Genomic DNA, 13,769 nt, shown 5'->3' with positions numbered 1-13,769 from the left:
CTGGGAAGTCAGTTTGGGACTGTGCTTTCTCTCAAACAGCGTATCCAAGCCAACAGCAATTCTGCTAACTAAACTTGCAACATCCAACCAGAATCTGACCACTTCTCCCCTTCATCCCAGCATCTGATCCAAGCTTCCATCATCTCTCACCTACAACTACTGCAACAGCTTCCTTGCTGGTCTCTAAGCGTTCACCCTGCCCTCTCACAGTCTGTCATAAATTCAGCAGCCAAAATATTCTTTTAGAAACAGAAGTCAAATCATATAACTTCTTTGCTCTCAGTGATTTGCCAACCCACCAGCCGATAGTCCAAGTTTTCACAGTGACCTAAAAGGCCCTATGTATTTGGCCTCTGCTTAATCTGACCTCATCTCCTGCTACTTTACCCTGATGCCTTCTACCCAAACCACCCTGGCCTCCTTGATATTCCTTGAGGACTGCAGATATATTCCTACCTCAGGGCCTTTTCACATGCTGTTCCCTGTAGCCAGGAAGTACAGCTTCCAGATACCCACAGTATTTACTTCCTTCCTTTCTCGGTCTTTCCTCCAGTCTTATCTTCTCCCTAAGGTTGTCCCTGGCTGCCACCTTAGTAAATTACAATTCCCTCTTCAGCACTCCTTAGAACTAGTTTACTGTTTTGCTTTTTTCACTACACTTAAGCTATTCTATATTGCCATTGACTTTTTTTTTTTTTTTTGACAGGCAGAGTGGACAGTGAGAGAGGGAGACAGAGAGAAAGGTCTTCCTTTTTCCCTTGGTTCACCCTCCAATGGCTGCCGCGGCTGGCGCGCTGTGGCCGGCGCACCGTGCTGATCCGATGGTAGGAGCCAGGTGCTTCTCCTGGTCTCCCATGGGGTATAGGGCCCAAGCACTTGGGCCATCCTCCACTGCACTCCCTGGCCACAGCAGAGAGCTGGCCTGGAAGAGGGGCAACCGGGACAGAATCAGTGCCCCGACAGGGACTGGAACCCGGTGTGCCGGTGCCACAAGGCGGAGGATTAGCCTGTTGAGCCGCGGCGCCGGCCGGCTCTTCATTTTTTCATTACTAACTGCCCCTCTCCACCAGAGAATGCTCCATGAGAATGGAGACTAGTCTGTTATGTTCATTGTCATATCCGCTGGTCATCTGTAACTATTCTTTACTGAAACATCCAGCCTCTGGCCCGAAGTGACTCCCCATGGTTGTTAACGCTGACAGCAAACACCCAGCAGATACACTTCATGCTGGAGTTTGTGCTGTCCCTACAGCAGCACTACTGGAGGGCATTTGAATGGAAATCTCTTCAGGCTCTTCTGGCCTTTGTACTAAATTTTAAACCCCAACAAATGAAAAGATTTAGATTTAGGGTCTGATGCTGTGGCGTAGTAGGGTATGTTTCTGTCTCTGCCTGTGGCACCAGCATCTCATATGGGTGTCGGTTCGAGTCCCAGCTGCTCCTCTTCCAATTCAGTTCCCTGCTGATGGCCTGGGAAAGCAGTAGAAGATGGCCCAAGTGCTTTGGCCCCTGCACCTGTATGGGAGACTTGGACAAGCTCCTGGCTCCTTTGGATCAGCCCAGCTCCTGGTGTTGCGACCATTTAGGGAGTGAACCAGCAGAGGGAAGGCCTCTCTGTCTCTCCTCCTTTCTGTCTTTAACTCTGCCTCTCAAGTAAGTAAATGTTTAAAAATTTTGATGTAAAGAAATGAGAGCTTCAATGACTTTATTAGTCAGCTCTCAATCCCCATATTACAGGTGATTGGGGAAAACTGGGTTCAAGGACTCAGCTCAGGAAGATGGCAGACCAGGACCAGAACCACCATTTTCTGACCCTGGAGCTGGGCCCCTGACTGTTGGGCTACGTCCCCACCCCCCCCAGACTTGTCTGCTCCTTTCCTTGGGCACTCTTGGCTGCCAAGCTCCCCCTAGAGCTTCTGCTGGCAAACAGTTCTGGGAGCCCAGCCTCTCTTAACTTCTGACTCACTGCTTCTTCTTAGGTAACCAAAGTCATTTGTAACATTATGTGACAGGAGCGGTACTTTTTTGACAGGCAGAGTGGACAGTGAGAGAGAGACAGAGAGAAAGGTCTTCCTTTGCCGTTGGTTCACCCTCCAATGGCTGCCGCGGCCAGCGCACCACGCTGATCCAAAGCCAGGAACCAGATGCTTCTCCTGGTCTCCCGTGCGGGTGCAGGGCCCAAGGATTTGGGCCATCCTCCACTGCCTTCCCGGGCCATAGCAGAGAGCTGGCCTGGAAGAGGGGCAACCGGGATAGAATCCGGCGCCCCAACCGGGACTAGAACCTGGTGTGCCGGCACCACAGGTGGAAGATTAGCCTAGTGAGCCGCAGCGCCGGCTAGGAGTGGTACTTTTAATACTAGCACAAAAGATGTCACCAGAAGATCTCCATCTGTCTCTCTCTCTCTCTCTGTCTCTCTCCCTTTCAGATAAATAAAATAAAAAATTTTAAAGATGTCACCCTGGTGAAAGCTATAAATATCAGAGTAAGATTTAATACACAAATCTCATGCAGACCCGAGAAGCCAGACTGACGTTCTGGAGAGAGAAAGGCATGCGCACTGGGAGGGAAGACTGGTAAACCTCAGAATACAACTTTTGTTCTTCAGTTTCCTGTTGTCTGCAGAGGCCCAAAAGCTAATGAGAAAGTAAATGAAAAACCCTGACTCCAAACTTCCATCTCTCTCTGGTGGTTACTCATTTAAAAGGCAGTCCTTACCACTACTTGTTATATGGCTTCTGAAAACTTATATAATATGCATACATAATTATATAAACATAAAATTATGCATATGAAATACATATACAGTTCCCCTTATACATGGCTATTTTTATCCGCAGAGTTGGTTGCTGGAGTTCCCAGAGGAGCGCAGAATTTTGGATATGTGAGTATTGGGAATGCGTTCTAGGGAGCTTTCAATTTCATGTAACTTTGAAGTTTTTAGAGCTTTTCTCTAATAGCTCCTTCTAGTGATTCATGCTTAGTAAAATGGAAGAAACCCATATGAGGTTAGCTTTGGTCTGATCCATGTGCAGGCTCAGCTATGTTATGAGTAAGACCTGTGCAAAATGAAAACGCAGGATGCCCTGTTACAATTATTGAAGCCTGCTGGACAGCGACAGCAGAGAATGTCACCAAAGGTGAGGCCCACCAGGCACTAGGCTCTGTCCGGCTGCACAGGTCCCTCAGCTGTGAAGACAGCCCTGCCTCTGTGCGTCATCTAGGCTTAACGTGGAGGAGGCCACTGTCACGAGGACCACTTTAGAAAGAGGGGTCTTCAGAAAGCCTGTGGAAAAATGAAAGCAAATCGTAAGTTTGCATTTGCACAGATAATTTTTGAAACCCATGCAGTTTTTTTCATAATATTCATGTTCCATGGACTTTTTGAAGACCCTGGATTTCAATTTTTTTTACACCAAAATAAATTTATTTTTACGTTGCATTTCTCATGAACTACTTGAAACACATTCACGTCTCGTGTGGCAGAAAATTTAAGAAATCAGTAGTTGTTTCACTGGTGTCAGAGTGAAATGGTCACCCCTGGGTGGTTTAAACAACCGCTGCTATTCTCCCGCAGTCCCATGGGCTGGAAGTCTGAAGTGAAGGTGCAATCAGGGGCCTGCTCCCTGGAACGCCCGAGGGAAGGCTTCCCCTTGGCTTGTTCAGCTGCCAGTGGCGCCTGGCCCTCCTGGGCTGTGGCAGCGTCAGTTCCACCTCTGTTTCTGACGCCACAGGGGTCCTCTCCTCCTTCTGTGGGACCACTCACTGGACTGAGGGCTACCTGGGATGAGCTCATCTCAAGATGCTTATCAAATTTCATTTGCAAAGATCCTAGTTCCAAATAAGGGCACATGCTGAGGTTCTGGGTAGGCATGAAGGTAGGGGAGACACTGTCCAAGCCATTAGTAGTAGCTAGGACAGATGACTACCATGAAATTAGGAAAAGAACATAAATAGACTGTATAAAAAGAAAAACTTATTTCAAATAATGTTTGTCTTCTCACAAACATCTAAAAAACTTAACGTTTATGGGGTTGGCTGGTTAGAATTACAAGGGATGTTATTGCTGTATGGATGGCATTTCTAAATTGCATTTTTTGGAAAAGAGCTATAATTATTCATTGTAATAATAACAAAAGGACAAAAATAGATATAGATAAAAATCCTGATGAAATAAATTAACTAACCAACAGGTTAATTTCTGTCGGCATTCCTAAATTCAGCTTTGACTTTCCCACTTGAGAATAATAAGCATGCATTTAGTTTTGAAAGCATCCCAGGCTTATGTACAAACAAAACATTTGATCAACTTTTTTCCCAGGTCATTCTTATGGGTTTGCATTTTATTTTATATATGGCTAACCATTTGTTACTCTTCACAAACATTTTTGAATGATGCAAATTGTAATTTGAAAAAAGGCTCTAATTCTCTATCAAATGATGTCCCTGTACAACTTGTATGATTTCAGGTTTCAATCATTAACTCTACAGATATGACCTTTATTCACAATTTCACTGGTGAACAGGTAAATACACCTTATTTTAAATGTTTATTTATTTTACTTTATTTGAAGGCAGTGGGGGGTGGAGATCTCTTTCATCTGTTGGTTCACTCCCCACAACATGCCCCTAACAGTCATGGCTGGGCCAAAGACAGGAGCTGGAACTCAATGCAGGCTTCCCGAATGGGTGGCAGGGATTCACGTACTTGGACCATCCTCTCCCCGTCATCTGCTGCCTGTCAGAATGTGCCCCAGCAGGAAGCAGAAGCAAAGGAGCGGGAACGCAAAGCAGGCTCTCTGATGTGGCGTGCAGGCCCCCACGTGGTGACTTAACCACTGCCGCAGACATTTTAATAGGGACCAATTAATGTCACTCTGCCTCCCTTCCTCTCTGTCACTAGTGCCTTCCTCTGAGCCACAGTGTTTTGTGGAGTCCTGGCAAGCTATTGGCCCCTTCCTCCTAGTGACTAGATACTAGTCTAGATAGCTTCTTGCTGTCATTCCCTGGGGTCCTAGAGTTAAAGGGTCAATTGTCTGAACGTCGGACACTGCCACCCTCCTGACCTGATGTGATCTAGGCCACATATCCTCTATCGCCCTGGACTGTCCTGTGGGTTGTGACCTGGTGAAATGCGTCAGACTGCTTTTAGCACTGGTTGTGGCCCCGTCCTGCTGGCTAAGGGAGCCAGTGTGGGTTGCATTTCTCTGTTCAGCTGACTCTGTCTCCTCTCCACCATCCCAGGTTGCTGAGGTTCCCTAGCAAGACTCACACTTGAACCTGGCCAAGTGACACCTTGGCTTTCTGGAGATCATGGTTTAAAATCCTCAGCTCTTAGCTAGAGATATAAGTTTTAGGCAATAGGTTTGTCCAAAAAAAGAAAAAACACCAAACTTTGACTAGCAGTATTTTTAAATGAATACAAAGCATTATTGGCATTTTTGTTTTTGCCAGAATTTGGGACTGGAGTCTATTACTCTGAAATGCTCAACAAAGCATTTCACAGTCTCATGGCACTCCTAGGAAGATGGATGGATTTGTAAATTTTGAGTGATTCCTAAAGTGTGGGAATTAGTGATCTAATTAATCCCCACAAGATTTCTCCTTTGTTCAGGTCAGTTTTATATATATATATATATATATATATATATTTTTTTTTTTTTTTTTTTACAGGCAGAGTGGATAGTGAGAGAGAGAGAGAGAGAAAGGTCTTCCTTTTTGCCGTTGGTTCACCCTCCAATGGCTGCTGCAGCCAGCGCATCTCGCTGATCTGAAGCCAGGAACCAGGTGCTTCTCCTGGTCTCCCATGCGGGTGCAGGGCCCAAGGACTTGGGCCATCCTCCACTGCCTTCCCGGGCCATAGCAGAGAGCTGGCCTGGAAGAGGGGCAACCGGGATAGAATCCGGCGCCCCGACCAGGACTAGAACCTGGTGTGCCGGCGCCACAAGGCGGAGGATTAGCCTGTTAAGTCACGGCGCCAGCCTAGTTTTTATATATTTTTAATCATTTGAACTTTTTAAAAAATTGTGAAATTTGGTCATTCTGTAACTTCTTTCTCAATAGCACCTACTTCTGGGATCCTGAACCTTGTGCAGGCCACACACGCCACATAATAAAGTCATTGCATATGGAGAAGGCACTTGGCCTAGCAGTTAAGACACTAGTTAAGATGCCTGTAACCCACACAGTACTATTTGGGTTCTATTCCCCTCTCTGGATGTACACGCTGGATGGCTCAAGTAATTTGGTTCCTGCCACCCACCTCACGTAAGAGATCTGGGTAGTTTCTTGCTCCTAGTTTCAGCCCTGATGCATTGCAGGCATTTTACAAGTAAAGTAGCAGATGGGAGCTTTCTCTTCTTCCCTCTCAAATAAATACATTTTTAACAAAGAATGTCCATGTATGTCCTTAGAATAGAGAAAAGACGAGGAGTCGAGTGATTGCGCACCACTTGGTAACTTAGCTGATCCCTCTGCAAACGGCGTCTGGCACCTGGGACCTACATCGGCACGAACCCTGGTCAGGCAGTGCAGTGGAAGAGTGGACAAATCCCATCTGCCTTCTGTGGAGCACACTCTTGTGGCTTGTGTGCTGGTTGTTGGTAGATGACGGGAGCTCAAACACTGGATAGCAGACTATGAAAACAATATTGGCAAGCTAATGCTATGGGCCAGATTTCAAAAGATGATAAATCCTATAAACGTAGTTTAAAAAAATAAAAACTTCAGAGAAAAAGAAAACATGGGAAGACTATAGTGCACTTACTTAATTCCTGGAAAACATTTAGGAGTGTTTGTTGCCTACAAGTTCAATGTAAATTGGTACTGAGATATGGGTTCCTCCCAAGTTGATTTTTACCCTATATTCTTATGAGACTTCATCTGGAAGTGGAATTATTTATTCTGTGAGATACAAGGTTGCAGGACAAGGTGAGATGAGGGCCTGGAGGCTATAGAAGGGCCACATGTAGCAAAGAACCGTCTAATAGTTGTACTACCAAGTCAATAGGCTGATTGTTGAACATCTCCAGAGGATGTCCAAGCAGATGTCAGGATTACTGTGGGGACAGTAACTTGTTGGGTCAGGAATTAGACTAAATGACTTATCCAGAAGTCTGTGGATTCAAACACAAAAATGTACCTCAATGAGATTAATCTTTCAAGAATAAGTGAAATGGAACTATAAAAATGACTTGGGGAGCATAAAATATGTCATCTTATGGTTTGCCTTCGCAGATGGCATCGTATTTTGGATATACCGTTGTAGTGTCAGATGTTAACAATGACGGGTAAGTTTATAAGACCTTCCTCACTCACTGTATATTCCATTCACCCATAAAGATGTTATCATTTTCCTTCACAAAATACATCCTTCCGGGCTCCTGCAACAAGATAGAGGCTCTCTTGTTTTAGCTTTTTTTTTGGTCCAGGACAAGAGGGTTCATCTATTAAAGAATTCTGTCATCCTGTTTTATGGCCTCACTGAGGTTTTCTACATCTGCCACTTGTAGAAGAGGACATCTTATTCAGTTTTATTTTTAATTTTATGAAGTGAATAGTCCTTGACCATTCCAAATCAATAGCTATGGAGGCATTTGTTCATCTGTCTCCCTTCTTTCCCCTGGGGGATGATACATTCATAAAACATTTGACATAAATGGATTTTTTTTTCCTCCTGACACCAGTGTGCTGGTAACTTCCCTGGAGAAGATTAAATAGCAGTATGTTTCATTACACTGAGATGAAACTACAATTGAGTTTGGGCCAAGCAGGGTGATAAATTATGTTTCACCATTGTTACTTCAAAATAAATGATCATTGAGCACCTGCCGGGTAAATGAATGAATCAAATAAGAAAGTCATTAGGTAGAGATGTAGTGATTGGCCATCCAACAAATACTGTGTTGCGTATGTGCCGGACATTGTCATCCATGCCCAGAATACGGTGCAAAGGTGAGTAAGACAGACTGGGTCTCGGCCTTTCTGGAGCTCACATTTTCATAGAAATCAACTTTCTGAAGAATCCTTATGATGTTCCTGAATATAGGCTAAGCACTTTAGATACACCCTGGTAATTTCCTTTATGTATTGAGCTGTGGAACATAACTGGAGATAAATTTATTAACTTGTGTACCTTTTAGAAAATGTCTTTTACTTTTTTCATGTGTTTATTGAGCATGCATATATTTAATTTATTTCTTGAGCATCTGCTATGCACCAGTCCTAAGTGCTGAGAAGGAAAAAAAAAGGGCAAGAGCCAAAAGCAACAAGATGTCCTTTGGTAGGCGAGTGGATGAATAACCAGTGACACATCCAAAGAGGTGGTTTTTTCAGCACTAAAAAGCAAGGAAATATCAAGTCATGCACAACATGGAGAGGCCTTAACTGCCTACCACTAAGTCAAAGAGCCAGTCTGTAAAGGCCACATACTACATGGTCCCAAGCATATTACACATTGGAAAAGACAAAACTGTGGAAACAGGAAAATGCTCTGTGTATGCCAGGAGTTCTGGGGGAGGGAAGGAGGGATTAATACAAAGAGCACAGAGGAATTTTTGCTGTAACACTATTGTATAAGATATTGTACCAATATATGGAATCACATATTTACATCCACCAAGAGTGACCTCAGCATAAGCTATAGACTTTGGTTGAGAATGAATGATGAGTGACTGCAGTTTTGCAGATCGTACCAAATGCACTACCCTGGGGGATGCCGTGGGAGGACAGGCTGGCAGGAAGGGAAAAGGTGAGAACTGTGTCTTTCTGCTCAAATACACTTGCAATCTACAACTGCCTTAAAAAGTAAAGTCTATTAATTAAAAATGGAAACAAGGGTTGGCATTGTGGCATAGTGGGTAAAGCTGCCACCTGTGACACCAGCATCCCATATGGATGCTGGTTCAAGTCCTGGCTGCTCCACTTCCAATCCAGCTCTCTGCTAATGTGCCTGAGAAAACAGTGGAAGATAGCCCAGGTCCTTGGGTCCCTGCACCCACACGGGAGACTTGGAAAAAGCTCCTGGCTTCTGGCTTCGGACCAACCCTGCCCTGGCCATTGAGGCTATTTGGAGAATGAACCAGCGGACAGAAGTCCACTATCTGTGTAACTCTGCCTTTCAAGTGAATAAATCTTTTACAAATAATTAAAATAAAAATAATATATAGAGAGAATATTAGCAAGGATTCAACTTTAAATCAGGTAAGTTGGAAAGCCTCGGGAGTAAGATTATAGTTGAGGAAACACCTAGAGAAACGAGGAGAGAAGCCATGATGCTGCATTGGGGAGGAGTGCTCCCAGTAGAACAGCCAGTGCCCAGAGGTGGAAGCTCCCTGCGTATCTGAGGCAAAGCCAAGAGGTGTGGAGAGTGAGCCATGGGGCGTGGGATTGTGCAGGTGCAGAGGCCACCAAGCCACCTCACACAGTGCCTCACAGACCCTGCTGTGAAGCACGTGAGTCTATCTCCAAGAAGGACACAGTGTCCTGTGTGTCATGGAGGACGGAGCCTGCCGAGACTGGGTCCTCGTATGTAACCTCTGCCCATCTGGTTTTCTGGGAGTCTGCTGTCAAATGCCAGGGGAGCAAAGACTGGACCAAAAGCCTGCAGTGGGGGATACAGGAGTAGTTGTACTCTGGGTGTATTTTGAAGGTTTAGGTGAGCGCCCATCTTACCCTGGGAAGCAGTTGATTTAAAATGAAATCGCCAGGGCAGGCCTTTAATCTCACGGTTAATTTGCTAGTTAAGATGCCTGTTTCCCAGAGTCCATGGTTTGAGTCCCAGCTCTGACTGTTCCCTCCAGCTTCCTGCTAACGCAGGCCCAGGGAGGCAGCAGTGCTGGCTCAAGTCATTGGGTCCCTGCTACTCGCTGGATTGATTTCCCAGCTCCCAGCTCCCAGCTTCAGCCCCATCCCAGCTACATCCATTGTGGTCACTTAAATAGTGAACCAGAAACCACAGTGCTTCTCTCCTTTTCATTCCCTCTTTAGTAAATAAATAAAACTTCCTTAATCTTCTTCAGTTATCTTAGTAACTATAAGAATCAACATGCAAGATTCCCAACTTGGATGCAATATAATCAAGGCTTTTTAGAAAGAAAAGCTTGAAGCTAGAACATAGGCTGCCATTTAGATTCTTCAGGCTCACTCTGCAGTGAAAACAGATGCCTTTTACATATGCATGGACACATGGATATATGTGCATAGATGCATGGACATGTATGCATGGACTCATGGACACATAGGCACGCACACATGACCACCTCAATAGGCTGTCAGACAACAAACTCAAGGGCCATTTGGTTTAGGCTCCTCACAGGCCCCAGATCCACTCCACGTGTTCCTTTCCGTCAGTCACTCCCATTCGCAAGTCCTCACAACTTTTTCCAGGCTTTACAATATGCCCTGCAGGGCACTCTTTCCTTCCTGGAAATATAAGCTTATTCTCATCTGCAGCAGAGTTTTGTGACAGTGTCTGTAGTACATGTTTTTGTCATGTCAAGAAAATAAGACTTTCAAGAAAAGGAACCCATTGGCTTCCTGATGATCAAAAGGATATGGTAAAAGACACAGGAATTTTCAAATGTTGATTTGTTCTCTTGATGTGCTTAAAAATTGCAATGCATAGTATTTCTTTTATAATAGGTAGTATTTTCTGATTACTTTAGACTACTTTAAAATGCCTGCTAACTTAATATTTCCATTCCTAAAACTAAAGTACCCATAAGAGTCCTGGTGTCTATGTAATTTGCTGTTTTTAATTACTTAGATGCTATGAAAAGTTAAGGTTCCTATTATAAATAAGTAAGCTCTTGGAGCAATTGAGATTATCTGGATCTTTCTTTGATCAAGACATATAATGCAAGTGAAATCTGAGACTATAATAATGGTGATAGGTATATATTCTATATATATATATGAATATCACCATTATATATATATAACATATATATATATATATATATATCCTTAAGAAAATCACTTGACTAGGTGATTATTCATAGATCAGGAGTGAGGACCCACCCCCCCAACACACACACAGAATTCAACCAGACTTTCTCTACACAACAAAAACAAAATCCCTACAACTGTGGCAAAATCTAAGTCCATGGTTGAGGGTGGCATGGAGACAGTGTGATTAAGCACAGAAACCAGGGAAGCAAGTTGGTGGACATTCTTCCTAGTTTTTTTTTTTTTTTTTTGCAAAAGCTTATACCCAAACAGTGTGCACATGCTAGTTGGTGGTTGATACTGTCAACCCTGTGACACTTTTGAAAGTATAAACAAACTGACAAAACTAACTTGGGTTTAGTTCTGTTAAGACAGCCAGGACTGCAAACTCTGTCAATATAAACTTTGTTAGGAATTTCAGAAGAAACTTGTCAGCCACTAGTGGAGAAGTGGAGATGATATTTTTCATTTTGTGCCTAACCAAGCAAACCTGGTTGGTTGGTTGGTTTTTTCCTTTTGGCTTTTGTCTTTTTCCTCTTCACAGGCATTTATTAAGAATACACTTCTTTTGCAGTATTTTGAAAAGTTATACTTACAAACCACTCGCATTTTCTGAATTGCATTTGACAGGTTAGACTATTTTCCTCATGATTCAGATATTAATATATTTAAAAGGTAGCCATGTCTTCCACAATCACTATTGAGTCATTAGGCTCTAAAGGGAAGAAGGGCCCCTGGGAAGCACTGTCTCATATGGAGACAGAGAAAGAGAGGCACATATCTTCCTCCCTGTCTTCAAACCAATAAAATAATTAGAATTTAAAAATAAGACATCGGCCGGCGCCACAGCTCACTAGGCTAATCCTCCACCTGCGGCGCCGGCACCCTGGGTTCTAGTCCCAGTTGGGGCGCCGGTTCTTCCCGGTTGCCCCTCTTCCAGTCCAGCTCTCTGCTGTGGCCCGGGAAGGCAGTGGAGGATGGCCCAAGTCCTTGGGCCCTGCACCCACATGGGAGACCAGAAGCACCTGGCTCCTGGCTTTGGATCAGCGCAGTGCGCCGGCCGCGGCAACCATTGGAGGGTGAACCAACAGCAAAAAGGAAGACCTTTCTCTCTCTCTCTCTCTAACTCTGCCTGTCAAAAAAAAAAAAAAAAAAAAAAGACATCAACATGACCCAAATGGCAAAGTTACTTTTAGTAAAAGCCACATGATTAATACTATTTTTCAAACATTGCTCATTTTTTAAATTAAAATATACATTTAATATCTCTATAGATTTCTCTAAGTCAGTCTGTATGTGTGTATAATAAATATGTAAACACATTCACAGAATAGCATCCAGCCTGCTGCTTATTAGAAGGTGAATGAAAAGCGTCTTTACTAACATATTTTTAAATACTGAATTGGACATAACAAAAACAGGATTTGACAGATTGTGAAATAGCTTAATGGCACACATACCCTACAGCAGTGAGTTTTCAACCATTTTTGCCTCCCAGTGAGAGCACGCACATACACACAATTGAAGCCAAAATTTTACAGAACAATATTTACCCTTATTTCATACAGTGTGTTCATTCTATTTGCTGTTATTACATTCTATTTCATTAAAATAAATTGGTGGTTGAGACTAATTAAATTGATTTCATAATCCAGTAATGGGTTGCAAATCAAGATTTTTAAAACACCATCCTAAACAATAGTATAGAGTATGATTTTAAGTGATATTGCTAATATAAAATAATATTTATACTAAGCGCAAAATATTCTACAAGGCACATTCTAACAACTGAATTTAAAACAGTTATTGTGTCTCAGCTCCATGGGAACATAATTGTGAACTGAGAACAAACGCTTCTTTTTCTTTGCAGTTCAGCACATCTAGGGGCCTGTATTTAAGTGTCTAGGGATGTGTAGCTCTGAGAAAATAAGCAATGCTGCAAATTACTCCTAGAATCCAAGTATCCCATGGATGTGCTGGACTTTCCCCATGAAAAACCCATTTCCAGAACTCGCTGGTCTCAGTGAGAAATGTATCGAGCCCATTGTGTCAGTCCCCTGTCAGAGTCACACCCTCAGGGACCAATTATGTGGCCCTGTTCCTTCTCCATGAGGATAGAAAATGTCCCTACTAAGCCTCTACAGCAGGAAACCACGGACTTTAGATGCCCTACTTCCAGGCTGCCAGGCAGCCACACACACAGCTAAGCGTCACAAGTGCCTCTTGTGTAGTCATGCCGACAGCAACAATAACAAAAACTGAGGTACCTGGGTCTCTTCCAAGGTGAGGCCAGGGCCTGGAGCGCCCACAGCTGCCATCTCCTATCAGCTGGCAGCACCACAGGTTGATGAGCCGCGGGAACTCTTAAGTAAACATATTTGGGACATTTTTTAGCAAGACCTAAATTTAGCAAGCCAACTTACGTTTTGGAATCGGAGACCAGAATAATAGTCTCTCCTCAGGTCTGTCTATCCCACAGTCCCCAGGTCCTGTTACAGTCTGGTCAATCAGAACTGGCTCGAGGTGCTTTTCCATATGTTTTGCCTCTTGCTGTGGGCAGACACCAAAGAGCATAGTCTCACAGGAGCTCTGGGCTCTGGACTATCCCAAAGTTACTTTCCACCCTGTTTCTGGCTTCCACAATGTGGGAGAGAGAGAATGCATGTTTGTTTAACAGGAACTTCTGTTTGCTTTGCTATAATATGTAAAAATATTGTATATTGCCTTCAACAGCTAATCCAATACTTTTATAATACTTATCATTTATTAAATACTACTGTTAGATGTGAGATATCTTAAGTAGAGAATATAACTTTTTTTTT

General features: G+C 43.6%; 1 protein-coding gene across 1 annotated transcript in view; it reads left to right on the top strand.

The window, feature by feature from the left end:
- ITGA8 (integrin subunit alpha 8) overlaps positions 1–13,769 on the top strand; it is a 191,921-nt gene that overhangs the window by 51,820 nt on the left and 126,332 nt on the right. Inside the window, exons 9-11 of the mRNA XM_062210503.1 lie at positions 2,841–2,884; positions 4,470–4,526; positions 7,237–7,289. Coding sequence (XP_062066487.1) covers positions 2,841–2,884; positions 4,470–4,526; positions 7,237–7,289 — 154 coding nt within the window. The remainder of the gene's footprint in view (positions 1–2,840; positions 2,885–4,469; positions 4,527–7,236; positions 7,290–13,769) is intronic.

Source organism: Lepus europaeus, chromosome 14 (assembly GCF_033115175.1).
Source record: "Lepus europaeus isolate LE1 chromosome 14, mLepTim1.pri, whole genome shotgun sequence".
In the NCBI taxonomy this organism is placed as follows: Eukaryota; Metazoa; Chordata; class Mammalia; order Lagomorpha; family Leporidae; genus Lepus; species Lepus europaeus.
Note: the sequence above shows the minus strand (reverse complement) of the source record. Positions and strands in the feature narration are given on the sequence as shown.